The 26,078-nt window shown below is 36.8% G+C and overlaps 3 protein-coding genes across 3 annotated transcripts in view; all 3 read left to right on the top strand.

The window, feature by feature from the left end:
* The window catches only part of LOC106958104 (fucolectin-1-like), a 16,141-nt gene extending 12,904 nt beyond the window's left edge, over nt 1–3,237 (top strand). The window contains 2 exon segments of the mRNA XM_015049855.1: nt 1,129–1,408; nt 2,672–3,237. Of these exon segments, the coding sequence (XP_014905341.1) occupies nt 1,129–1,408; nt 2,672–2,822 (431 nt within the window). The 3' untranslated portion in view covers nt 2,823–3,237.
* Nucleotides 3,238–8,022: 4,785 nt separating this feature from the next.
* Nucleotides 8,023–16,144, top strand: ankmy2a (ankyrin repeat and MYND domain containing 2a). Its single transcript, XM_015049866.1, has 10 exons — nt 8,023–8,231; nt 8,545–8,609; nt 9,140–9,278; nt 9,393–9,491; nt 10,472–10,632; nt 11,546–11,760; nt 12,601–12,736; nt 13,360–13,488; nt 13,557–13,686; nt 15,031–16,144. The coding sequence occupies exons 1-10, from the start codon at nt 8,165–8,167 to the stop codon at nt 15,168–15,170; spliced, it is 1,281 nt and encodes a 426-aa protein (XP_014905352.1). The 5' UTR covers nt 8,023–8,164; the 3' UTR covers nt 15,171–16,144.
* A 5,449-nt stretch (nt 16,145–21,593) lies between these two features.
* On the top strand, nt 21,594–24,625 carry sostdc1a (sclerostin domain containing 1a). Its single transcript, XM_015049854.1, has 2 exons — nt 21,594–22,007; nt 23,667–24,625. The coding sequence occupies exons 1-2, from the start codon at nt 21,794–21,796 to the stop codon at nt 24,110–24,112; spliced, it is 660 nt and encodes a 219-aa protein (XP_014905340.1). The 5' UTR covers nt 21,594–21,793; the 3' UTR covers nt 24,113–24,625.
* The last annotated feature ends 1,453 nt before the right edge of the window (nt 24,626–26,078 follow it).

Below are 26,078 nucleotides of genomic sequence, written 5' to 3'. Positions count from 1 at the left end.
GGATCAGAAAAGGTTCTGACTCTCTGTGAAGTGGAGATCTACGGGTACCGCGCCCCAACAGGTGAGAAAGTTTAGGCTACATTTTGTTCTGTGGTTTGATTCTTCTGCAAGGCAACAGAAACAGACTCAGACATTTTGGTTCATAAATTAACATGATTTATTGGCTGCACATCCCTCATCCTAAGATCCCATTACATCCCAAAGATAATGTGTTGGATTGAGATCATGTGGTCTTTTGGATTTGCTTCTTGGAGAGCCAAAGTTTACCAAGAAAACATTTCCTCCACCGTTGTGTAACCAACAGTAGCTTGAACTTTAGATTCAAGAAAGGGCAGATCTGTGCTCTCCTGTTGTTTACACCAAATCCTAATGAATGTTGGAGCTGAAATTAAAGGCTGATTGGGCCAGGTAATGGTGTGGTCATCTGCTGAAGAATACCATTGGTTCTGAGGTCAGAGATGAAGTTATTTAGCTTATTTATTTATTTTTCAATTATCTCAAACCACTCAGCTGTCCCTCCCTGGATGGATTCTGTCTTTTTAGACCATAAAGCTATAGACATAGTCATTAGTGAAAATCCTGTCAGAATATAAGTTACTGAACGACTCAGTCGTCCTCGTTTGGCACCAATAGCTCTGGCATTTTTAAATTAACTTATGTCTTCTTACTTGACCATTCTGATGCACAGTTTAAAGATCAACAAGTCATCTTCATCAAACCGAGATACCTATATCTGCCATTCGATTGGGAAATTAGATTCAATTCCAGGGATATGCAGGCATGATTTCAGTATGTTTTCTGAAAGATGATGAATTACATGTAACATTAAATCATAATTCTAACAGGACTCAGCTGGAATTTAAGCGGGACATTATCCTGGAAAAATCAAGGGTTTAGCTACATTTCTGACATCTAACAGAAATAACTTCGTCTACAACTCACGGACCACGTGTTCTACCAGACACAAATGAATGCAAAGAAACAAATCAAAACAACAGACCAGGCACAATGAAACATGGGTAAAAACATGACATTTTTGGAGCTGAGAATTACAAAAACTGAAAAAAACATTTGCTTCTTATTGTAATTCCTGCTGGGTTTTATTATTATCCTTATTTCCCTTAACAGGTGAGAACCTTTCTCTTCAAGGCAGAGCCTCACAGTCATCACTGCACAGTGTTTATCTTCCATACAATGCCATTGATGGGAATCGTGGCAACCAGTTGATTAAGGGGTCCTGCTCACAAACATCAAACGACTTCAACCCCTGGTGGCGATTGGATCTGCGCAAAACGCGTAAAGTGTTTTCCATAAAAGTCGTCAACTAGGATTCAGCTGAAGAACGACTCAACGGAACCGAGATCCGCATCGGAGATTCTCTTGACAACAATGGCAACGACAATCCCAGGTAGTTTTCTAATAAATTTAATTTTCCGATTTTGTAAAAGGAAAGGCAACAATGTTAGTTCTGATGGAAGTCCAAAGCCTCTTGGGGCTGCAGTGACTGTTAGTGGAACAACCCTTGATTTTATTTGCAGGCTTTATTAACTCTCAAAAAGCCATCACACTGGTGACAGATTTTGATGGCCACCTTACTGTACAGGCCTGTAAATTATATCAGAATTTAATTAACTGGCTTTCAGAGTTCTGCCACCTCTTCACCACCATCTGAGTGTATTTATAACAATATTTAACCCTTGTGTGTGATGCTGGGGTATCAGACCCCGCTTGGCATAACACCTGCTGGCTTGTTGTTACGTGTCATGGTGGTGGAGTTAGTTCATAACAACAAGGATCAAGTTGGCTTCCTCTGTGTTACAGCCAGGAACACAGAGGAGCCAGCTAACCGTGTTCACTCGGCTGCATGCCGGTGTTCTGTCTATCTGTCATACCTCGTCAACCCAGCATACCTCGTGGTAATGCGCATGCGCACATCGATGTTACGTTTCTTATAAATCCGTCATACCTGTAGAAGTTTCATTTTGTGTGTTTTATTTCTCGGAAGTTTACGGTAAATATAATTAAAATAAGAAAAATCTAGTTATTTCCACGCAGTGTCCAGAAAGAGGTGTTCGGCTTGTTGCCTAACAGCTTCGGTCAGCATCCAGCATTATTCATGTGCTATTTTTAGGACATATTCCGTGCAGTTTTCTAAAGAAATATTGAAATATTAAAAAGGTACATTAGCTATAGGGACAAAATATCCCGACCAAATTTGTAGTCAAACAGTATTTGTAGTAATAGTGACGCTAAACGGGACTAATGTCTTGTTTACAATTTGGTAACAATATTGGAAACAGCAAAAGTCTTTTAAGTTAATATATTTGATAAACATAGTAGCTTAATTAAATAAAATGTACTGTAAACGTCTGAGAAACATAACACACAGGTATGACGGATTTATAAGAAATCTGCTGAGTAAGCAGTATGTGACGTAACATCGATGTGCGCATGCGCACCGTTGCAGCGGCAGATTGGCTTCCTCTGCGTTATAACCAGTAACACAGAGGATGTAGTAGTACAATTTTTATTTTTATTTTTTCCAATGTGAGAGCTCATTGACATCAACTGTATCGCTTCAGACTGATAGACACGAGGGTCAAAAATACTGTAAGTCTTGAAATTATAGTTTTTATTAATTATTTTATGGTTTATTTGTTTTTTTTAATAGATGTGGTGTGATCACAGTTTCTCCAGGAAAGAGTCTTTATGAGTTTGACTGTAACGGGATGGAGGGACGCTACGTAAACATCATCATCCCCGGCAGGACCGAGTACCTTACGCTTTGTGAGGTTGAGGTTTACGGCTCCACGCTGGAATAAAGCCTGCAGTGGCAACAAGTTGCTGTTTTGGGTTACAACTTGCAACATAGCAAACAGCAACACAAAACAACTGTATTATTCTGCTTAATAAAAAGGCTATTAATTTTACTTAAAATATTCTTTTGCTATTTTATTTCTAAAACAAATGGGATTTATATGGGTCATGTTTGTTAGAAAGAAAAAAACTTTGAAACTGAAAAAAAGCTGTTTTGTCAATTTGAGCTCTTTGCAGAAACATGAACTGAGGATAGATACACAAAACAGTCAAGCACTTACTGACCTATCCAGTCAGTGAAGAATTGTCTATCTTCAACAAAGAGAGATATATAATCCTTCCCAAGACAGCAAACATTGTCCTATAAATAACACAACATACAGACACTTTTGCATTTGAATATCTGCAGTGAGCCAGGATTGTCCAAATTCAGCAATAACAGTTTCTAAGCCTCAGTCAGTCTTAATCTCATTGACTAAATGCAGAAGTGTGTGTGTGGCTTAAAGACTTGGAGTAAGCAGGTTGTTTAGGAGATTGTTTCAGATACACTGTGTCACATTTCACTTTGTCTTCCTTCGTATGTAAAACACATGAAACCCCTTTCACAAGATGCAAATTATGGAAATCTGCCTGAAGGACTACCACAGACAAATTCTTAATCCAAACAGCCTGAGTCATTAAGAATTGAACCCAATGCTATTATATGAATCATTTACTTTTTATTTAAAATTACCTGAACAAACAAAAATGCAATCATTTAAATGAATTCAGATCACCAGAAGGTCATCTATATCAGCATTTCATTCACTAAAAATGTGTGGACAAATAATAATGGCTTTCCAGGCAGTACTTATTATTTATTGCTTCTATCCTGTTTACATGTCAGATATTGAGACGTTACAGCCATAACAAGATTATGTATTTAGGCCAAGAAGTTACCGTCACGCTTACTGTGAGAAGCAAATGTGGAAATGGTCACTGCCAGCGTCATTTCCTCAGTGTTCCTCCGTTTATGATGTTGTGAAATGTTGTGAAAGTCACATTTAAATCAAGAGGTGAAGCACTGCACAAATAAACTAAAACAAACTGAGAAAACTGAAATAACATTGAATAAGAATGGATTTGTGTACAGCTCATAGACAATCGTAACATTTAACCCACTAATTAAACTGTTTAAAAACCAATTCTACCAAATTCTAAGGAAAATCTAAGATGTTGAGAAAAAAATGGTTGTATCTTTTGAGATGCATAACTATCAGGTTTTGCTATCACAAAAAACATAAGCAGTCTGTTTCCTATAAGTTAGATGGGCTTGAACACCTAAGATTTATTTGACGTATATACAATGAAAACTGCTGCAATTTATCTATGTTTTGTTTTTGTCTTGTAACCTTCAGCTCCTACTGTTCACACATCTTAAATCAAGAGGGTTTTTAAGGAGTTTCCTTGTCAAAAACGTTCCCGTCAGACTGCTTCTTCCATCGCAGCTGCACGTCCTTGGCACCGGTCTTACTCACTCTCAGCTTCATCTGTCAGGAAGACAGAGTGATGTTCACCAACCAGACCTGTGTGCATGCAGTGTCTTGTTTTGCACACAGGGTGCAACAGTTGCAACACTTACCTGCTCCAGGACGCTGTCTTGCACTGCTGTGTCATTTATATCCAATGCTGAGTTCTGCAAGTTGATCCTCACTTTGAAGTGCATACGTTTGGTTTCTACAAGCATAGAATTGGAATACTAGCGTGTTTTTTAAATTTGAATTTAAACACAACATATGAAGCTACAAATTGAAATGATTTGGGAACCTGGGAGGCAGGAACAGAGGAAGGGGTGCATCTCGGTGCAGTCCAGTCCTCCCCATCTGCTGGATTCGTTCTTCAGCAACACCCCACAGCTGTCAGCGCTGTCGCTCCACACCGACGTTCCCGGTAGCCAGTTTCTGAAGGACGAGTCGGCCCCGTCCGACCACGCCCAGGAGTCCCTGAAGAGACCGACCCACACTGAGGCGTTGACGGCTAAACTCTGGATGATCTCCAGCTCGGCGTCGTTCCTCACACTGGTCAGGTCCGTGTAGAGGGTTCGGCAGTATTCCAGAGCATCACTCCAGCCCCTCTCTTCATCAACCATAACATACTGGTCCGTACCTTCTTTTGTTGCTAAAAACAAGAAACAAATGTATTTAAGCCTCAAATACAGAAATAGAGTCAACATGAATTAAAATGACTTAGGAAAAACCTTTTTAAGAATGAAAATGTGATAAAGATTATAGAAAAGACATATGAAAGAGGTATAAAAGAAAAGTTTGCTTTTACTTCAGCTGAATAATCTCAAAGTGAAAGTTTTTCATGATTCTATTCTTAGGTATTATAAATGGCCTGTGATGCAGAAGATCTTCTTCTCTTCCAAAGAATCTGTTAGCATCCACTGCATTATAAAATATCAAACTAAAATTTGATTGCAATTTGATCTTTTTGTAGGATAATGACACGACATTGCAGAACAAAGGGATTTTTAAATCACTGTGAATCCAAAACATTAATTGTTACACAACAGGACAGGATTATGATTTCCTAATTTATTTGAAATTGGAAATTAATGTCCTATATAATTCATGTTACTTTTTTCCATTGGTAATATGAATTGAACACTCATTCTTGCTGTTTTATACAATTTATTTAGAAATCTACTTTTGAGTAAAAGTTGTTTGATGTTTGAGGTTCTATTCAGCATAAAATTAATAAATCTGATTAAGAAATTAGACAGAAGTTGTATCTAACTTTTTAAAAATGTTTTTTAAAGGGGAAAACATAAAACAAACAAACATAAAACAAAAATTTAAAAAATTCAAAGATTTGCAGATACCCAGGCCACCTTTAGTTAAAGATGTACTGGTGTGTGAAACTCAATATTTGCTCAGTGATCCAAAGCTCTAAATCCTGAAATCTCTGAGATTAACTTAATAAATGAATAACTTAATATTTCTTCCTGCTACTTTTCCAACTACGTTTTATTTATTTTCTCTTGTATTTGTTTTTATTCATTTCTTTTCTGTTTTTTGTTGTTCACAATTATGTTTCTAATAAATAAATGAAAAAACTTGACATTTAAGTGTGACTAATAGTCTTACCATCAAAGCAGATGAAAAAGAGTTTTTGATGACAAGCAAGTGTGTAGAATAATTCCTGTTCATAATACCCACAATGGTAACTTTGAGGACCGTCCCATTGATAAAAATCTGTTTCTCCTTCCTTGTAGAAATCTCTGCCAGTCAGAGACCAGTGCCAGCTCCTCTTTTCTGCTTCGAAAAGCCCAAACCACGCATCATCTCGTCCGCTCTCGACGAGCTTCATGACTTCATTCATCTCCTCCTGATAGTAAATGGTGGCCAGATCCAGACAGTTCTCTCTGCAGTAGATTCTTGCGTCCTTCCAAGTTTTTGGAGTGGAGAACAAGACGTAGCGGTACTGAGAGGCAGCCAGAGATAGAGAGCACAGGCCTGTGGCACAAAACGGCATAAATATCTGACTGTCAGTGTCTCTTAAAATAAATGTTTTTGATGAGAAAAGTTTCGGTACATGCTGACCTGCCAGTAGAGTAAGAGACATGAACCTTTCCATGGCAGCTATGACAGTCTGCAAATGGGGAAAAAAGATTATTTCTGTACTTGGACACTAAAAAGTACTTTTCACCTGAGAGTCAGTAATGAGTATTACTGTCATTGAAGACAGAGAAACAAAAGGAGGAGTAAATTTTAGCCAAAGATTTCAGAAAGTTTCTCGAAAAAATCTTGGAAATTTCTGAATTTGAAAAGTTGAAAATTTGCTATGAAATAACGCAGAAATTTTAAAATTAATCTCAGAAATTTTCAAGAAAAAAACCTGGTAACTTCTGAGTGTCAAAAGTTGAAAGCTTTCAACTTTTGACACTTGGAAAATTTCCAAAAGTCGAACATTTTTGACTTTCCTTGTATTTTCTAAAATGTTTCTGAGATTAATCTCAAAATTGTTTCCAAGCAAGTTTTCAACTTTTCAAACTCAGAAATTTTCTTATTTTAATTCTTAAGATTAAAAGTTTTTTTTTTCTTTCAAACTCAGAAATGTCTTTATTCTTTCTTGAAAACTTTTTTTTATGACACTAAAACTCTATAACTCTGGGATTTTAAAACATTTCTATAAATACATAGTAAAGATATTTTTTAAACAAACGTTTGCATCTGTTCACGTTATTATTGCAGAGACAATCAAAGAGTCTTACCAAATATCTGGTGGCGTTTCAGTTTTTTCAGCTGTGCTGTCAGCTCAACACTGGACAGAAGTGGATCTGTGCAGCTTTAAAGGCCCATGTCTTGGAGCAAACATGTGATTTAGGAGGTGATGTTTCTGGTACGTGGAGTTAAATTTTACTATTTGTTCTCCTCAATATGGAAAACACATGAAAATCCAGCAATGACAAATGCAAACTTTGTTAATCCTTTTGAAAGGTGAATCAAAGACAGAGCCTTAATCATGACAGAAAGAGTTACCCAACAATGTAGAGTTCATACTTATTTAAGTGGTGACAATTCATCTAATTGATTTAATGAACTTTATTTGTACACATTACTGTTATTGAAAGACTGTTTTGATTTACTTTGGGCCAATTTACATCAACACATGACCACATTCTTGTAACAATGATAGTGATAGTTGCATGACTCTTTCAATTATTTTTTTCCTTACAATTCTGCCGTTTTTTCATAAAATTTCTAATTATTCAAGAACAAAGTCTGAATTTTGAGATTAAAGTTTGAATTTTGCTTTTTTTTCTAATCAATAATGTATACCTCAGTATTTGCATACAATAAATATTTATATTAGAGAAAGAGAGATGAATAGTTATTCTATATCAGTATTTAAATTTTATTATTAAATACCTGAAACTAGTATAATATGGCCTTTCTGATTATCACTGATGAGGGATTTCGGTTATGAATTAACTTTCTAGACGCCCATGGATCTGATCATTTTTACAAAATACAAAGGGGTGATTCGGTTGTGCATTTTATTGGTTCTATGGGTAGCTACTTGATTATACAAATTTTTTACTCTCTTATCATCTTATATAAAGCACATAATTCTAAAAGTAACGTCATTATTCCGACACACAATGAGTTTTTTAGTCTTTTGTCGTGGCGCCACACCCCCCTTATTTCATGTGTAAATGGTACATTCCGTATGACAGCTAGCCCAGAGCTAGCATAGGTACCCGAGCATCACCCTGTTAGAGAGAAGAACTGCGGTGCTTGTGAGAAAACTGGTGACAATACTGGTGCCATTTCTAATTTATTTAAAGGTGTAAACAATCACCATGTCCACCGCAAAGAAAGGAGACTTGTCCCCAAGCGAAAAGGAGTTGTTTCAGGTTATTTCTGCAGGTAAGCCTCCTCGGCTAACGCTAATCCTTGCTAGTTAGCTTGTACGATACAAGCTCCACGCCTACCCATTTAGACCATTATAGTCAACTGTCTGGATGCTATGGTTTGACAGCACTTTATTTTAAATAAAAAGTAGGAAATTTGTTGTTTTTATTTTTACCTTTAATTCTAACATGAAAGCTAGAAATAAGTTTGAACATGCCAGTTAAATTTAGCTGTTAGATGGGTTTGTGAATTTGTTTTGTATATTCTGGTAAAACCTCAATCTGGAAATGTATGAAAGTGATAAAAAGACAGCTTTCTTTCTTTTTAGGGAACGTCCAGGAAGCCTCCAGGTTGCTGGGCTGTAAGGATGTTCGAGTTAACTGTCTGGATGAGGTAGCTTAGCACAAGTAAACACTTGTGGTGATTTTATCCCGACATGCTCATAATTAACTTTTTTTTCTCTCTCGTAACAAGTTTATTAAAAAGATTTGTGTTTTACAGTTACTTTTTTTTACCCAAGTGAAATTGCAAAAAAGAAGCAAAGCAATTGCATATACTGTTATATTAATACAATTAACTGTAACTTTTTTGTATATCAACTTTGATGCCTCTAAGGTCTCTAGTTTTTCTTTATGAGAAGCTTTTGTATTCCTGTTGATATGAGGAGTTTGAAAGCGGTCTTCCCTCTCAATAACTGAGTTATAACTGAATTATTTTGTTTACGTTAAAGCTTTTAGCAGCTCTCTCTCTCTCCACTTGTCCGATCATGTATGGTGACTTTATTGCCCTGAATACATCTGCTTTCAACTTAAGGCTCTTGTGCCAGTTGGCTCTGTCAGCTGTAATATTTCTGCTCCACAGTAGATGTAGTTTTAGGTAGAGTGTGATGGTTAATCACAGATTTGGTTTCATCTCACCCGCAGTATGGGATGACGCCGCTCATGCACGCTGCCTACAAAGGGAAAGCAGACATGTGCAAGTTGCTCCTCCGACACGGAGCCGACGTAAACTGCAACCAGCATGAACACGGATACACGGCGCTCATGTTTGCTGGCCTGTCAGGTGAGCGTCAGGGTTCATCCATCACTGTGTGGTTTGGCAGGTTCAGACAGCAACAAATAAATACGTCTGAATACACACACAATATATTAGAAGTTTTTCCTTTTATGTTTGTAGGAAAGACTGACATCACCTGGATGATGCTGGATGCCGGAGCAGAAACAGATGTGACCAACTCTGTTGGACGGACCGCCGCTCAGATGGCAGCTTTTGTTGGTTTGTGACCATATAATTTATTCTCATTGCATTTTTCTAAAAGTCTACAAAACCTTAAACATAAGAAATAGTTTTTTTTTCTGGTTTGATTAGAATAGAAATATCCTTTGTTATCCCCAAAGTGGGGAAATCCCAGTGCAACAGCAGCAAAGTGACAGGCAATCAAAGCAATTCACACAAAGATAAGAACATACAATACATAAATGAAGAATAACACACTGTACAGTAAGGGGGAAATTTCAGCATAAATATTGTGCAGTTATTAAAAGTAGCTTCTCCAGTCCAAAAGACTGTGCAACTAAGTAGGGCAATTTAAAAAAAAAAAAGCAAAATGTTTCTAAGAGCATAAAATGAGACTATTTACAATAAGTGACTTTTTTTTCTTTTTTTGTGCTTGAAATAAGAGAATTTTACTTGGACAAAATAAGTTCTAGACTTGAGGTTTTCTTTGTAAATATTGATATTCTAGTTTCTAGCATATATGTACTCGTAATAAGTAATATTTTGTTAATATCAAGCTTTAATATCTTATTGAGATAATTAAATACAAAAACACTTCAAATAAGAAAAATATTCTAACATAAAAATCTCTCAGTGAGAAAAAAATATCTTGTCGGAAAGAAAACAAGCATAAATCTCCTTAATTTAAGATATTTAATCTTACTTGTATTTCAGTTTTTGCAGTGTAGCATTAAAAACTGCAACAGCAGAAATGTTATTTAAAATGAAGGTTTAACCATTTTTATCTAATTAGGTAAAAACTGTTTCTTATATTAACACAATGGACTGAAATATTTGGATAATCGATGCTAGTTAATTCATTTTTATTTGCTTAATTTGGTATGTAGCTAAAATGTGTGTTTATATCACAGAATTATAAAATACAAGATTCCAAGTCAATCAACAAAATGTCTCATTATGTTTTATTGTTTTAAAATGAACATTCAGAGTTTTAACCACCGTCCGCTGTTCATCCTCAGGTCAGCACGACTGCGTCACTGTAATCAACAACTACTTTTCTCGAGCCAGGCTGGATTACTACACCAAGCCGCAGGGTTTGGAGAAGGAACCAAAGCTGCCGCCCAAACTGTCTGGACCGCTCCATAAGATCATCATGAGCACCAACCTGAACCCGGTCAAAGTAGGACTTCACTGAACGGAGCATGTGGGCTTCAAAGACCCGGTTCATGAACAAACCTTAATATGCTTTCTGCTTTTATGTCATGCTTCTGAAACACAGCAGATCCCATTTTCAGCTTTTTTTATTCAGTGTCGATAACAAAAAGTTGTAATTAAATGTGGCATCAAATTGTTAATTATACCCAACAGAAAGAGAAATGCAGCTCAACCAGTTTAGCTAACACAAATACAAATCAAAGTTACCATAAAATGTTGCATTCATCACATTATTTCTTGCATAATTTACTGACTTAGCAGTCTGTGTGAAGTTGGTATGTCAGCTGCACCTTCTGCAAGAAAGCAACAAAAAACAAGATTTACGCTGGTAACTTTTAAAGAGTCTGTCTCCACCTGCATTGCGCAGTAAACATTTTTTTAGCTCATGCAAATAATTTGTTGATATAATCTGGATTTTAGTTCAGAATATATACCTTTTTTCAGGTGAGAGAGATTTTCAGAGAGCAGCTTAAATATTTAAGCTGGTCTCTGAGTTTTGCTGAAAAAAATCTAACATTTCTTTGTCCACCTCTTTGCTTTTACACATTTTCTTGATTTATTTTTTTTAAGTATTCAATCACTTTTTAGCATCTCCAGCAAAACCCTGAGACATTTCCTAATTGGAAACACTTGAAATCAAATTAATTTATTGTCATATCAGTGTCTGCTACAACAAAACTTTTAACCTGGCAGCTTTCGGGTGAATTTTCCCGTTCATTTTTCCATGTACTTTTCTCACTGCTTAAATTAAAGAATCCTAACCAGTAAGGCGAGCAGAAACAACTGGGATGGCTCACTTTGTGTTTATGCTCTGCTGTTTCCTAAAACAGCGCCTAGTAAACCAAATCATCTCCGCCGTTGTTTGTTTTGTTTTCCAGTTGGTGATGCTGGTGAAGGAAAACCCTTTGCTCGCCGAGGTGGAGGCTCTGGACAAATGCAGAAGAGTGATGGAGCTGATCTGTGAGAAGTGCATCAAGCAGCAGGACATGAACGAGGTTCTGGCGATGAAGATGCACTACATCAGCTGTGTGCTGGGAAAGTGTGGCTCCTTCCTGAAGGACCGCGAGGACAAGCTGGACGGCCTCGTAAAGAGGTGGGAATAAGTGAGGGAAATGGGTTTTATTACCAACAGAACCATCCACATCCTCCTGGTGAAGATGTGTAACAAACCCCCAAAATTTATTAACCTGTTATTTTAGAAATACAATTTTGGAAAATAGAACTTTGTTCACTAATTTAGCATGAAAAAAAAGAGTAAAACTTTTCATTTTTCAGGTTGGCATGTAGCTAGTAGCATCTAATGGTTTCTACGGAGACCTTTGACCCCAAATCGCCACTCTGTCATTTCATCTGGTGATTGTTTCACCTTCTTTGCCATCCGCTTTGCTCTCTGTTTTAAGATATCTGTGACTCCTCATCCAGCCTTGTTTGCTGCAGTTGTTTTAATTTTCTTAATCATTGCTTTGACTTGTTTTGATTTTAGTCTGAGATGATGTTCCCCTGTCTTACCTTGCTTGAAGACTGGCTAAGAGAAACAAGCCTTCATATTATATTAATAAAAGAGTGGATAACTGAGTAAAAATATCTTACAGGAAAAAAGTTAAAAAAAGCTTTACTCCAGTTATTTTTTTAGAAAATAATTATTTATCAGCATTGATGTTTTTTTTCCATAAATGTATTTAAAGTAACAGTTGGATTTGTGATGCTGCAACAAAAGGTGGATTTCTTTAAAAGGTTTTTTACATGTCTTTCCCAAGGTGAGTGTTGTATTTTATATGAAAACAATTAGTTATTCCTTCTCTTGTACCTTGGGTATATCATATAATTTAGTTTTGTTTTTTTTTGTCCTGTTTAAGTCGATGTCCCTTCAGGCTGTTTCTTTCTTCTTAACATGCTTTGTCCTGTTGCTCACTGGATTTTGGGTGTTTTCCAGTTTGCTGAAAGGTCGTGACAGCGACGGTTTCCCAGTCTTCCAGGAGAAGTTCATCAGAGAATGCATCCGCAAGTTCCCGTACTGCGACGCCACGCTGCTGCAGCAGCTGGTGCGGAGCATCGCCCCTGTAGACATCGTAAGTTTGCAAACTAAACGTCAAATTCACTCCAAATACGCCAACTATTATTTCAGTAATTGATTACTCTGTGATCAAAAACATTCTCATTCTTTTCGCAGATTTCGTTCTTTTTATACAATACATAAAAAATGCAAATAAACTGAATTATGTTTTAAGTAAGAAAATAAGAATTTTATTGCCTAAAATGTTAAACACATTCCTTTAGTGAGCGCTTGATCATTGTAAAAAAAAAAAAAATTAACATCAACATTTTTGACTGAACATCAGGACTAGTTTTCGGGTTGAATTTCTTATTTCTCTTGTTGAATTTGAACCAGATGAAGATAAAACTGCCACTAGAGGAGTTTGGGTCGGACATATTTACAGATAAAGAAGGTTTTTATTACTGCTCTGAGTATGATGTTCAATCACCAAATATCCTTTTTTGAGTCTGCCTGCTCCAATTAATCAGTTACTAATCAGTTACTAAATTAGATTATTTCAATAATCGATTCATCACGATTAATCGTTTCAGCCCAAACATTTCCCTGCCTCCCCGAACCACAGGATTTGAAATAAATTCAGTGGAAGTCACATCTGTGTTTTCGATGGCGATATCTGATCAGGTTTTTTCCCTGCAGGGTAACGACCCCACGGCGCTCTCGGTTCTGACTCAGGCCATCACCGGGCAGGTCGGCTTCATGGACGCAGAGTTCTGCACCACCTGTGGAGAAAAGGGAGCTGAGAAGAGATGCTCCATCTGCAAAATGGTGAGCGTTGAAACTGCAGAAATAATTATCAAGTGAGGGATTTCACTGACGGTTTTCTCTTTTTTCAGGTTATCTACTGTGGACAAGCGTGCCAGAAAATGCACTGGTTCACCCACAAGAAGGTTTGTAAGAAGCTGCAGGAGCAGCGAGAGAAGCAGGAGGCAGAAATGGCCAAACTGAGGAAGGAGCAGAGCAAAGGTGAATCATCCAGAAACTTCAAAACTGAACTGGAGTTCATTTATTAGGACAAAAATGCATTATCAGCTTCTGCATCTGTTCCCATTGTGGTTCACTCAGATGAAACTTTCAGACCTCTAAAGGCTGCTAAAGTCTTCTCTCTTTGAATCAACCTGAACCTGTTCAGTTTTTCTAATTGTACTTTTATATCCTGAAGTTTCTAGAGTCTGAGATAAAGCCCCTTTTTTGGCTTTAATGTTCTGATCTTGGTAAATTTGCTGGGTTGTCTTTTCCTGGGAAGATTGTCTGTTTATTTGGCGAATTATACATTAATAGTTTCCAAATAGTTCAGATTTGGACCTGTAGGAATCAGTTGTATGAAGAGCAATTGATTCTTTGAGGTCGTTGCTGGTCTTTCTGCCATCATGTTGGGTTAACACAAAATGGTTGCTTCTTCCGCTCCTTAACCCCTGAACATCACCTTCATGTCGCTTTTAAACAAAATCCTCATCTTCAGTCAGAGGTTCCTTTAGAAGCGGTGTAATACAGACTGCTACAGGAGATCCATCCTGTCCACAGCCGTCAGCAGAGGGCGATAGAGTACACAGAATTTGTACTCCAGTAACTGCTTAAATGTTTTTACTCAAGTAAAAGTAAAAAGTAGCCAAACAAAAAATACTCGTGAGTAAAAAGTATTTGGTAAAAACGTCTACTCAAGTACTGAATAACTGATCAAATTATCAGTCACGTTATATTTAAAAATTGCATCAAAATCTAAATTTAAGTTGACATTTTGGTATTTTAAGGACAAAAATGACAATTCATAAAAAATAATAAAAGAAAATTTCTCCAGATCAGTTTCTTTCAATAAGAAATGTACAAAACTTTAACAAAAACTGCAGGTGTGTGTTTGTGTCTGATTGATTTTTGGATAAAACATGTTTGTTTTTCATTTGGTGGTGAGAAAATCCAGAAAATTTACTAAAGTAAGAGTAGAAATACTTCACAATAAAATTACCCAAGTAAAATTAAAAAGTACAGCGTAGTAAAATTACTCCTAAAAGTACTTCTTCTTTTTTTTTTCTTTTTTCTTTTTTTTCCAAAAAAAAAAGTACCTCAAGTAAATGTAATTGAGTAAATGTAACTAGTTACTCCCCAACTCTGGCCGCCAGCATCTACAGCAGCTCTTTGGAGAACAGGACTTTCTCCAGTCATTAAAACAAGTTTTGATTAGTTTTAATGACTGTGTGGAATCTGTTTTTTTCTTTTAGATTTGAGGTCAAATTTACATTTTTTAGCTAATTTGAATCACAGCATATTGTGACGACGGCTGGCTGTAACCTGAAGCGACTCTTCTGTTTTCAGAGGAGAATAAATCCGTCCAGGAGGCTGCAGACTCCATGCAGGAGCTCTCTGTGGAAACCAAAAGCAAAGAGACGCCTGCAGACGCTGCTGCTGCTGCAGAAACAACAGACTCCACTTCCATCCCAGCTGCTGACAACTGAGGAGCATCCTGACATCCACCGCTTCTCCAGGACGCATCCACCCAGCACAGGCAGAGGAAACAGACACTTTTACTGGGAACCAGATAGGCTGGTCCAGGAATATTTTTCAACATCTGAGACTGAACCATGTCTTTTTGTCCATTTCCTATTTATGAATGAAAATGCTACACGTTCTGGTGTTTGTAGAAATGTGGGAGAGCACACGGAGGGGTTCGGGTTCACAGCGATGATGAAGATGCAACATTAATCTGCCTTAAGAATCTGTAGCAAACAGAGGATGAAGTGGCTGTGCCGCCTGCCATTTGTCTGATTTATTTTTGTACCAACGGCCCCATTTCGTGTGTGTTTGTGTGTAAGGTGAGGCTGCTTAATGCTGACCAAAAATCTGAGGTATTTTTAGACGTGGATGACGTAAATGTGAGTTTGTCTTAGTGATATAGGAAGATGTTGGAGGCAGTGCAAAAATCTGTCGGTTAATAGAAAAATAAATTGATTCCATAAAAAAAAAAAATACTTCTTTTTCTCTTGTATTTACACTTCCTGATGAGACAAACAACCCAAAATTAAAGTCTATTTAATTCAGGATATTTATATTGTACTGATATTTCTATTCAGCAATAGTCAGTTTAGTACACATATTTAGAAAACCCCCCAAAAAAGTTAATTACATACATTTAGTTAAAATTGTTGGTGGAAGTCAAACACAATTTATTATACCAAGCAGTAAAGGAGTGAAAAATAAAGCTGCTTCTTCTATAAACTGATGATTACAAAGTTTAAATGGTACTAAAAGTGTAAATAGCTTCTAAAGAGACACATTTTAATTTTTTTATTTTCCTTTGGGTTGATGATGAAAAATTCCCTCAGACATAATTTTATTGTGTTTTTACTTTAATAGTGTTATTTCTCAGTAACAAGGCATGTTCTGATGCATTCATGTCAAAATTAAAACGGGTTTTATTTTTTCCACTGTCTCCACTGATCTGAATGAAATTTCTGTAAACCTGTCTCATAAAAGACATCTAGAGAAAATTATAAATATAAAATAAAAAACAGCTTTAGATTTTATCCCCTCCATTCAAACATGATTTACGTTTTTATCATTACGTCTGTAGTTTTATAGATGGCCACAGGGGGGCGCTGTTCTGCCAGGATTTCAATCTCCCTAGATTTTGGCTCAACTGTGAATGAACTGATTTTATTGGATTATGATCTCAAGTGTTTGCCTTTGTTTTACATTATTGGTCTACAATGTGTTTTTAATCTGTTCAGGGTCTGAAACCTGCAGTTCTGTGGCCCAAAGTGCCTCTTTGGACCTTCTAAAGTGGCAATAATAAACAAAAAATCCATTATGTAGACAATAATAAATGCAGATTTTAGCAGTTTTTCAGTTGTGACATTCAATAATTGTGTTTCATTGCCACTACAGTGTGTGTGCTTTATATATATATATATAGCCTATATATATATATATATATATATATATATATATATATATATATATATATATATATATATATATATATATATATCCTCTACTGCGCATGCGGGTCACTTTCAGGTCGTTCACAGTCCTCACTGGAGATCACTTAAAGCCTCATACATTTGGAAATAACGGCCAAGAAAATCTGATTTGATTGAAAAAAAAATCGGAATTGGGTCACTTCAGGCTGGAGCTTCAGTCAGGAAATAACAGCAGTGATTCAGACACAACCTGTCATCTGCTTTTGGGAACATTTCCAAACCGTGTTGCCACTGTGACCCTTCCTTCTCGGCTCTTTTCAAGGTGTTGAGCACACCTTTTGTCCCTCCACCCCTTTCTGCCTTGCCACACCTCTCATTACAGCATGCGGGTCCTTCCTGATAATAAACACGCTCCCGCCGTTCTGCTTGTCAATGTCAAGTTAACCCGGCCACCTTCCACTTCCTGTGAGGGTCAGGAGCTAAACGGGAGGCACCTCTCACTTTTCTTTTACTTTCAGTGAGAGGCTCTGAAGCTGGCGCCGACCATGTTTGCCTTCTAGTATTCTCCTTGTCTATTCCCAGGAGAAACTCAAAGGGGCGTTGAAGAGTAAATATTCCTCTGGGAAGAGGTAGCTGTGCTGCCCTTTATTTTCTCTCGGAAGTGGACTGAATGGGCCTGTGGCGTCTGTTTGGGAACGAAATAAAAGAGACAAGAGATACTGACAGGCTGTGTGTGAAGTTTAGCAACAAAGTAAATTCTAATGCAATCAATGTTAACCCAAAATGTATTTACAAGTGTTGGTGCATTCTTTTCCAGGGGATTTCGGATTTAGAACTATGTTAGAATGAGATAAGGATGAAAAGAATGACATGTATCCATCGTTTGCATCTACTTGTCCTCACAGGACTTGTTGGTCAAATAGATCAAAAACAAAACATTTACAACAAACAGATTTGTTATACCGACTGCCAAAAACCAACCTAGGACACTTTTGGAAGGTGGTTTTAAAGTAATTAGCCTTACAGTGAGAAATTCACCCAGTTTTCCCCCAGACTAGGATTTGAACCCCAAGCCCAATTCTTGAGCCCCAGGCCCCAATTTTATTTTTTATTTTTTTTTTGCAAAATAAAAAATAAAATAAAACAGCCAGCCCAAAATGTTTAATAAAATGCAGAATTATTCCACTTGTCTTGTCCTTTTGAGGGTTATTTTCCTGATCTGTTCAATCACATCACTTACATCAGTTTGGTGCTTGTTTTTCTCAATGAAAACCACAAACTGGGTTTCTTCTAAATTCTTTCCTTTTTTTTAAACTTGCATGGCTATAAAACAAACATCCAACATTTCAATGGACCAAAGTAGAAGCAAGAAATTATTGCAAGTGAAAATAAATTTAAAGATTTATTTTGAAATCTCTAGACTCTTTTGGACACGACACCGATGATTAACCAAGTGTCGCTATGTGTGTTGTAAAACAGAAATCAAAGGGAAACTTCATGGTTTAAAAGAACATAATATTAACATTAATAAGTTCAAATTGAGGTTGAGGTTTGGGTTTGTTTTTGTTTGTTTGGAGTTGTGTTTGGGTTAGAAACTGTCAGTCAAACCTGGCAACCCTGACACCAGGTCTTCATGCTGCACTGTTGGTCCTTTGCTGTATTGACTGGTAAGTGCAGCTGAAATCCATCCCTACATCCATCCACAACAGAAAATACCCTGCAGGTAGAAATTCTCCTTTTCTTCAGTAAAACAGCTTCTGTTCAAACATTGTTTTCCATTTTTGTTCAGGTCAAGGTCAAGTGAGACCTTTTGATCTTCACCAAGTCACTATTTTGAAGCGTAATTGTTGTTGGAACTAAGACTTAGGAAGTGGCAGAGAACAACTCAATGGTCTGTATTGTTTTCTATTTTTAAACATTGTAATTAACTGTTTCCTTTCATCTTTTTTGTTAAAACTTTTCTTCCTGTGCATTTTAATTCTTCACCCTCATCCTCTTCACTGTAAATGTCTTTGTCCTTTAATGTTTTGCTCCTTTCTGTAATTTAGCCTCTTTTTCCATCCTTCCTGTAATCCTATTATTCTTCTTTCTTTTATCCTTTTTTACCCAACGGTCCTCTGTCCCTTCAGCAGGATTTAAGATGATAAGATGTTCATGAAACACCTTATCTTATCTTATCCAGTTTTGAATTTTTTATTAAAACTTTTAAATTTCCTTTTGAAAGTCTTCCAGCAGCATCTGTTGTTTCCTCTACTCACTTTAAGATTTAGTTATTCCAGCCTTGACCACTAGATGGCTCTACATCCGATAATCTGCTCCTTTAATCTAATCCAACAACATAAAACTCTCACAGGATGTCAAATTAACCAAATATTTGCATATTGTCATGGACTAGAGATTTAGAGTCGTGCAGTGATTACTGTGTTTAGTTAATTCTCTAAATATCAAACAACTTTTCCAGTAAAACAACAGTACTTTTAGTCAGAGCGTATTTTAATTCATTCTTTTTTGATCAGAGAAGTTGTGGAATTGTGCTTCAGTCTTGGAATAACATTCACATATAAAGCTATTAAAATAGCATTCATTTTGAGGCCATAAGGGACATAAAGACCAAAAGTATTTGATCGCTCTTGGATTTTTCATGACATCTTGAAAACAGCAGAAGTCACCAGAAGCAAGAGTGTGTTTGCTTCAGTATCACAGCTGCAGATTTTAACAAAACCACTTCAAACAGAACAAAAACAAAACATTTCCAAGAAATGGATTTGTTATACCAGCTGACAAAAAAATAATACAATCTTAGGACACTTTTGGAAAGTCATTTTGATCTACATCAAAACCTTTGCTGTTATTTTTAATAAAAAAGGTTTATCTGTTTGCTCTTTTCAGCTGGGACAACCCTTTACTTAGAGAGCTGTGCTATGAGCAAAACATTAATAACTTTTAGCATATTAAGGCTAAAATTACTGCGTTTTGTTCTTCTAAACACCACATCAAATCACACTACAGGAGTTTAATCTAATCCAGATCATTCTTCTTACTAGAATAACTATATTATGTGTGTTTAATGACACAGAGTAAGTTGCATATAAAAGAAAAAACAGAAATCAGTCAAGAGTCAAAAGTTTTTCTCTTGGACACCAAGGCACTTTGCCCAGAGCGTTACTTCATCAGGGGTTCACAGGAGTGTTAGTGAAATATCTACCATTAGCCACACTACTGTGTTTTCTATTGATTATTTCGAATAATATTCTTTAGAATATCTGAAATATTTGAGAATAAATGCAGCTTGGGAAGTTATGATGCCTAGATGCAACATTATTTGACACACTATTGGTTGGCTTTTGCAAGGCAGCTAATCCAGAAGTATTTATTTTCCTTGATGCTGATTGGCTGTAACCCCAAAATCAGAGATATGGAAGTGTTTATATGGTTTACCCTGTACGCATTAATGCATTTTAAGGTATATTTGGTGTTTGAACTACTAAAACAAGCGGTTCAAAGCATTTTTAAAGATAGGTCCAAAAGTTTCAATGCGGAAATAGAGGGAAAGTTTCAATAGTCATTGAAACTATTGAACTGAAACAACCTCTGATATCACTCTGCAGTCACGATAAGCAGCTGAGTTACATGCATTTGTAGGATAAAACGTGAGTAGGAAGGAACCAAATAATAAAAAGTTGTGTAAAATTGGAGTGCAAAGAGTGAAAGCCAGTCCTCACATCAAGAACCAGATCCACTAAAACTGCGCTCACTAATGCACCAGAGCCATTTTTCATTTCTGCAAGGAAATAGAACAATAAATACAAATCAACTCAAAAAGAAGCAGCACAGGAAAACATGAAAGATGTTTAATGTATAGGTCTGCTAGACCATAAAGAGAAGTTTAAAACCTGTCTTCTTGCAATGTTTGTTTAACAAATGGACTGCTTTTGCAATGAAAGACTGTTTTGTCCTATTTTTTGAAAAGAGATGGGTGGCGATGCGTTCTACCTGAGGGTAACAGTTCAAAGGCAGCAAAGGAGGATGCTTTTGATCAACTAGAATCCTCTGTGCTTTGTTAGGGGATTTCAATGCATAGATGTGCTTTAAACAGAATGAATGGCAGGATTGTACCTTCTCCAAATATTATTTTCTTTGCTGCCCCAGCTACTTCTTGAGACCTTTAAACTGTTAAAGCTACATTAAGTAGCCAAATTATGATACAATGCCATCTGAGAAGTTACCTGAAGGACCCTAAAAACTCTCACAATTCAAAATAAATTTGTCATTATTCACATGACATTATTTACTTAGGATTTTGCAATGATGGATACAATTATGAACAGTTATAATTAATAGTTAGTTTTGGCCTAAAATGTAAGATGTAGAAGGATTTCTTAAAGTTTTGGAAAGACTTTGCTAAAGTAAGCTGAAACACATAAATTGATTTAGATTTTTTTTTTCTTTTGTCTTATTTTATTATTTTATAATCATGTTTTTAAATAAATAATTTTCATTTTAATACAAACATTTTCACACAACTTTACATTTTGGTTCATCTGATGATGTAATTTTTTATGTTTTGATCAGTTACTCAGAATAGTCTTTTTTTTTTTCTTTTACCAAACTGTTTCACTCTTCAGTAATTTCTTGGATGGCTACTTTTTACTTTTACTTGTGTAAAAGTTGAAGTAGTACTACTCTTACTTGAGTACAACTTTTGATACTCTACCCATCTCTGCCAATGTGGGATACAGATACACTCCTTTCAAAGAAGCCTGAAAGATTAAGCTTGGTGTAAAAAGTATGCCAATTTTTTCAATGTATTTACTAACAGATTTGTTTGTTTTTAAGATTAACTATGCATGATTATTTGTGGGAAAACAACAACAAACATTCGTGATGGAAGTCAGACCCCTCTTCTTCAGCATACGGGGTGAATTTGAGGTTCTTGAAACTAAAATAAAACAAGTGGGCGAGGTTTGAGACCAACATGGCGACCAATCAGATCCTCCAGAAGCAGACATACCTGAGCAGCTGCCAGAGCGCGAGGCGGGCCGGGTCGCATTTAAAACCTCTCTCATCGCACTCAGCAGCTCATCCAGCATCAGGACACTTGTCTGCTTCTCTCAGCTTTACTTCTTTTTTTTTTTTTTTTAAAAAAGAGAGAAGCAGCCATGTTCCTCAGCGCCCACGCGTCGTGTCGCTCCCTCATCCTGCTCTGTGTCCTCCTGAGGAGCTGCCAGGCCGTGGAAAATGACGCCACGGAGCGGGTGTTCTCGCACGTGAGTCCCGCTCCGGCCGCGGAGCTGCAGAGCAACGCGTCCCTGAACCGCGCGCGCACCGGAGGGCGAGGACAGGGCGGCGGTGCGGCTGCGCAGGAGCGAGGCGGTGAGTGGACAGGAAGGATGCTCTGCTCTTTTACTGCTTCACCGCAACTCCTGCAACATTCTGTAATATGCATAATGTTAATTAATCTAAATACGGCGAATAGCAACTCTGAGCTCTTGGTTACTTATTACTTTTATTTGAGTAAAAATATGTTTTATTATGTTGTAGTACTACAACAATATGTTGTAGTACTACTTTCATTTGACTACAGTTTTTAGCCACTACCAAAATTCAAAGTTTTGGTAGTGGTCAAACAAACGAAATATTGAATTTAATCAAAGCTTGATACAAAAGCATAACTCAAAGGGTTTAGAAACACTTGCAGCCATGTTATGTCACAATATTTGTGCACTTTTCCATCTGAAATAGTAATAAAATGAAATATTTTTTTTCAAAAATGTAAAAAATAAAATGGAAGAAAACAAAACAATTCATAATAATAATAATAATAATAATAATAATAATAATAATAATAATAATAATAATAATAATCAAACAAAACAATGTCTAATTTGTTTTTATACAATTGTTTACATATTAAACAACTATTTTGCTAATTTGGATTTTGTAATTAACATGAGTGATTTAGTGCCACTATCACTCTTTTAAATATCTGTTATTCAATGTGGCAAATTTTATAGTGAGGCATGCTAGAAAAGTTGCAAAAACCATCACATTTGTAGTAACTTTTTAAAAAACATATTGATATTCATATCAAAATATATGCTGCATCTCTGAATGATTTATTTAAATCCTGAGGAAGAAGCATGATCTTGTTTGACTAAAAGGTCAAAATTAAGCCTAAAATAAGCATTACAGAGTATCACAGCAGATGTGTCCGTCTGTTTCTGGTGCCATAAGATGACTTTTTTTTCTCACTAAATGAAAATTTATTTTTGCACCTCTTGTGCAAACCCAAAATTAAATGAGCATGTTCCAATAGACGTTTGAATGTCTAAATGTATCTCAATCATAAGAGCAGTAAAATTAAGGTAAATATAAAGCAAAATCAGCATAACAAACAAGAACAATAACAAGAATATTGTTTTGAAAACTACAGATTTTAGTTTTCTCTTTTTACATTGTATAAAAGGAATCATAAAAAGGCAAACAAATATCAGTGTATACTAGAGATGGCTGCAGTCCAGATGGATGAGGTTTTCTGCCTGCGCCATTGTTACCCTGCGGCTCTCCTGGTATGAGACCCTGATGGATGGGGATGTTTGGGGGTGGAGGGAGTGTAAGTAAGAGACAGGAAGACAGAGCCCATCCTTGCTCCATTCATCCAACGCTGTCACAGAGGTGTATGGAGATGCATGACTGGAGCAGGAATTGGGTTACAGCCATGGAGGGGAGAGCAGGGGGGACAGTTTTCATAGCCTGCAGGAGTAAAACCTGCCTGCCTGCAAAAGTGCATTCCTCCTGCTAATCCATGATTTTTCTCTTTTTGTCACCATGCTGTAATTATGATTTAAGGAAGAAAGGTCGAGGTGCTATTGTCTTGCATCCTTGTCTTCATGTTTCTAGCCAGAAGCGTCAAATGGATTCCCAGCCAATGTAATGGGAGAAAACTGGAGTCAGAAATCCTGAAGGGGGAATGCTTGGATTGTTTCAAAAATATCTATAGCTGTAAAAATGATCCTATCTGTTCGCCCACAGATCGGAGTCAGATTGGCTGCAGAGAATTGAGGTCCACAAAGTACATCTCAGATGGCCACTGCACCAGCGTCAACCCCATTAAGGAGCTGGTGTGCGCAGGCGAGTGTCTCCCAGCTCAGATGCTGGAGAACTGGATCGGTGGGTCCCGCGGCAGGAAGTTCTGGGCCCGTCGGAGCAGCAGCCACGACTGGCGCTGCGTCAACGACAAAACCCGCACCCAGCGCATCCAGCTGGAATGCCAGGACGGCACCACCAGGACGTACAAGATCACCGTGGTGACCTCCTGCAAGTGCAAGAGGTTCTCGAGGCAACACAACGAGTCCGGCAGCAAGTTTGAGGACCAATCCGTGCTGCAGCCGTCGGTCCTCCAAAGACACAAATCCAAGAGCAAGAAGAGATTGGGCAAGACCCGGCTGAGGGAGAACTGGCATGAGACTGAATCCTAAAATCTGCAACGTCTTCAGATTGACTCTAAAAATAATCCTCAGGAGGTTTCTCCTTTTGACCTTTGGAAGTTGTGGATTATCTTTCTGTGACTTTCATCTGACTCATGCAAAGTCAGGTAGCTAATTTGGAGACTTCAAAGTGGATTCCCAAAGATTTTTGATTTTAAAAATGTGAACAAAAGTGGATTGTACAGTCTGGAGAGTTCCATGTACTAGAACACATTGTCCCATATGGGCTGTGCATATTCTGTGTGTTTATGGAGATCTGCATCAAACTAATGGAAAAACACCTAAACATCTTTAAAACATTGACTGTAAATAGCTGTACATATATGAAATCCCTACTCACATTTTGAAATATGGCTGTGTTTATAAGATTTTACTGTGTAAGAAATATGTTTGATGTAATATATTTTTTGTCGCAATATATCTGGTGAATTCATTTGTTTACCATTTGCAAAAACTTCACTCTTGTCTTTACTTTGTGCAAAATAAATCCAACAATTGATCACATGTTGTTTCATATTGTTAAAAGCTTTAAAGCATTATGTAGATGTGAGAGCTTGAACTCTAGAACACATTATACAAACTGTTAGATGAAATCCATTTAATCAAGATTTCAACCAACAGTTTGTACAATTATTGACTTAAAAAGCAGCCCCTCCTTCAGATCGCTGGTTTTAGCCATCAGGACATAATCAAAATGTTTGATGGATACCAGGTTGACAAAAAGCACACAGAAAATCCCACAATGTCATTATTTATTACATAGAAACAAGCAGATTGGAAGATTTATTGGTCTGGAGGCCAATGCCATTTATTTGAAAAGACATCAGCAATGGTTGTAGTGAAGCAACTGTGGTTGCCCATCAATCTGAAAAAGGTTATAATGTCCAAACAACTTGAAATTCATCCTTCTACAATGAATTTCAGTGTAAAGCATTCAAGACACTTGTCTTGGTTGAGGTCTTGTGTTAAGTGGGAGAGTATAGGTATCTTGGTGTGTTGTTCAAAAATGAGGGAAAAATGGAGCAAGAGATTAATAGGCAGTTTGGTGTATTTTAAAATTCACTCTAAAGTTAATAGCTAAGAAACCCCAAAAGCTTATTATACACCTTTATGTGGCCTCAACACATTTAATATTACAACTCATCACTGTATATTTAGAGAAAAACTGAACAAAAATGTCATGAGAAAGAAAGTGACAACAAGGTTGAATCTGAATGAACCCCAAAACATCCGTCAATAGGACAGCTGAGATAAAAACAAAATGCATGAGCATAATGCACAGCAAAGTGTTTAGCTAAAATCAAAGTCAACAAATCAGCACAAACACCTGATATCAGCTGTCAGGCCTGAAACAGAAGGGTGATGATATGGGTTTGTCTTCCAGCCACAAAACATGGACGCCTTGCAGTCATTAAGCCAACCATGTCCTCCTCTGTTTACCAAAGTATTCCAGAGTCAAATGTGAAGCTATCTGTCCAACAGCTGAAGCCAACAGCTGGGTCATCAACAGGACAATGTTTCAACACACAGCAGCATTTCTACAACAGATGACTGAAAAATGGAAACAATGTGTTGCAATAGGGCTGAGTTAACCGGATTGAAGAACTGTAGCTGGACCACACAGAAGCTGATCAGAAAGAGTTTTAGCAACTTAAGGTGTTCTCTGTTTTTCTATTTTGTCCTATACCTTTGTTTACCATTTTATTTTTTATTTGCATGTACAAACAATAAAATCATTGAGACTGTAAAAAAAGTATCTAAATAATGCTTGTTTGGAATCTGATGTACAGTTGAGATTAGATTTAAATAGTTTTAGATTGTGGTTGATCATATTTAATATGTTATGACTCAAAATCCAAAAACTGAAGCAGGATGTACTTTTTACACAAAGTAAATAGAAATGTACTATGTCAACATAAACAATAAAACTTATTGCATTAAGCAAATTCTGATATAT

The sequence above is a fragment of the Poecilia latipinna genome, unplaced genomic scaffold (genome assembly GCF_001443285.1).
Source record: "Poecilia latipinna isolate Pla-1442-1.1 unplaced genomic scaffold, P_latipinna-1.0 Scaffold962, whole genome shotgun sequence".
Taxonomy (NCBI): Eukaryota; Metazoa; Chordata; class Actinopteri; order Cyprinodontiformes; family Poeciliidae; genus Poecilia; species Poecilia latipinna.
The sequence above is the reverse complement of the archived record's forward strand: the minus strand, read 5'-3'. Positions and strand labels throughout refer to the sequence as shown.

Coding starts and splice junctions, on each gene's coding strand:
- ankmy2a (XM_015049866.1), top strand. CDS start 8,165: ATGTCCACCGCAAAGAAAGGAGACTTGTCCCCAAGCGAAAAGGAGTTG. Junction 13,489..13,556: donor GATGCTCCATCTGCAAAATG/GTGAGCGTTGAA, acceptor CTCTTTTTTCAG/GTTATCTACTGTGGACAAGC. Junction 13,687..15,030: donor GAGGAAGGAGCAGAGCAAAG/GTGAATCATCCA, acceptor TTCTGTTTTCAG/AGGAGAATAAATCCGTCCAG.
- sostdc1a (XM_015049854.1), top strand. CDS start 21,794: ATGTTCCTCAGCGCCCACGCGTCGTGTCGCTCCCTCATCCTGCTCTGT. Junction 22,008..23,666: donor GGCTGCGCAGGAGCGAGGCG/GTGAGTGGACAG, acceptor GTTCGCCCACAG/ATCGGAGTCAGATTGGCTGC.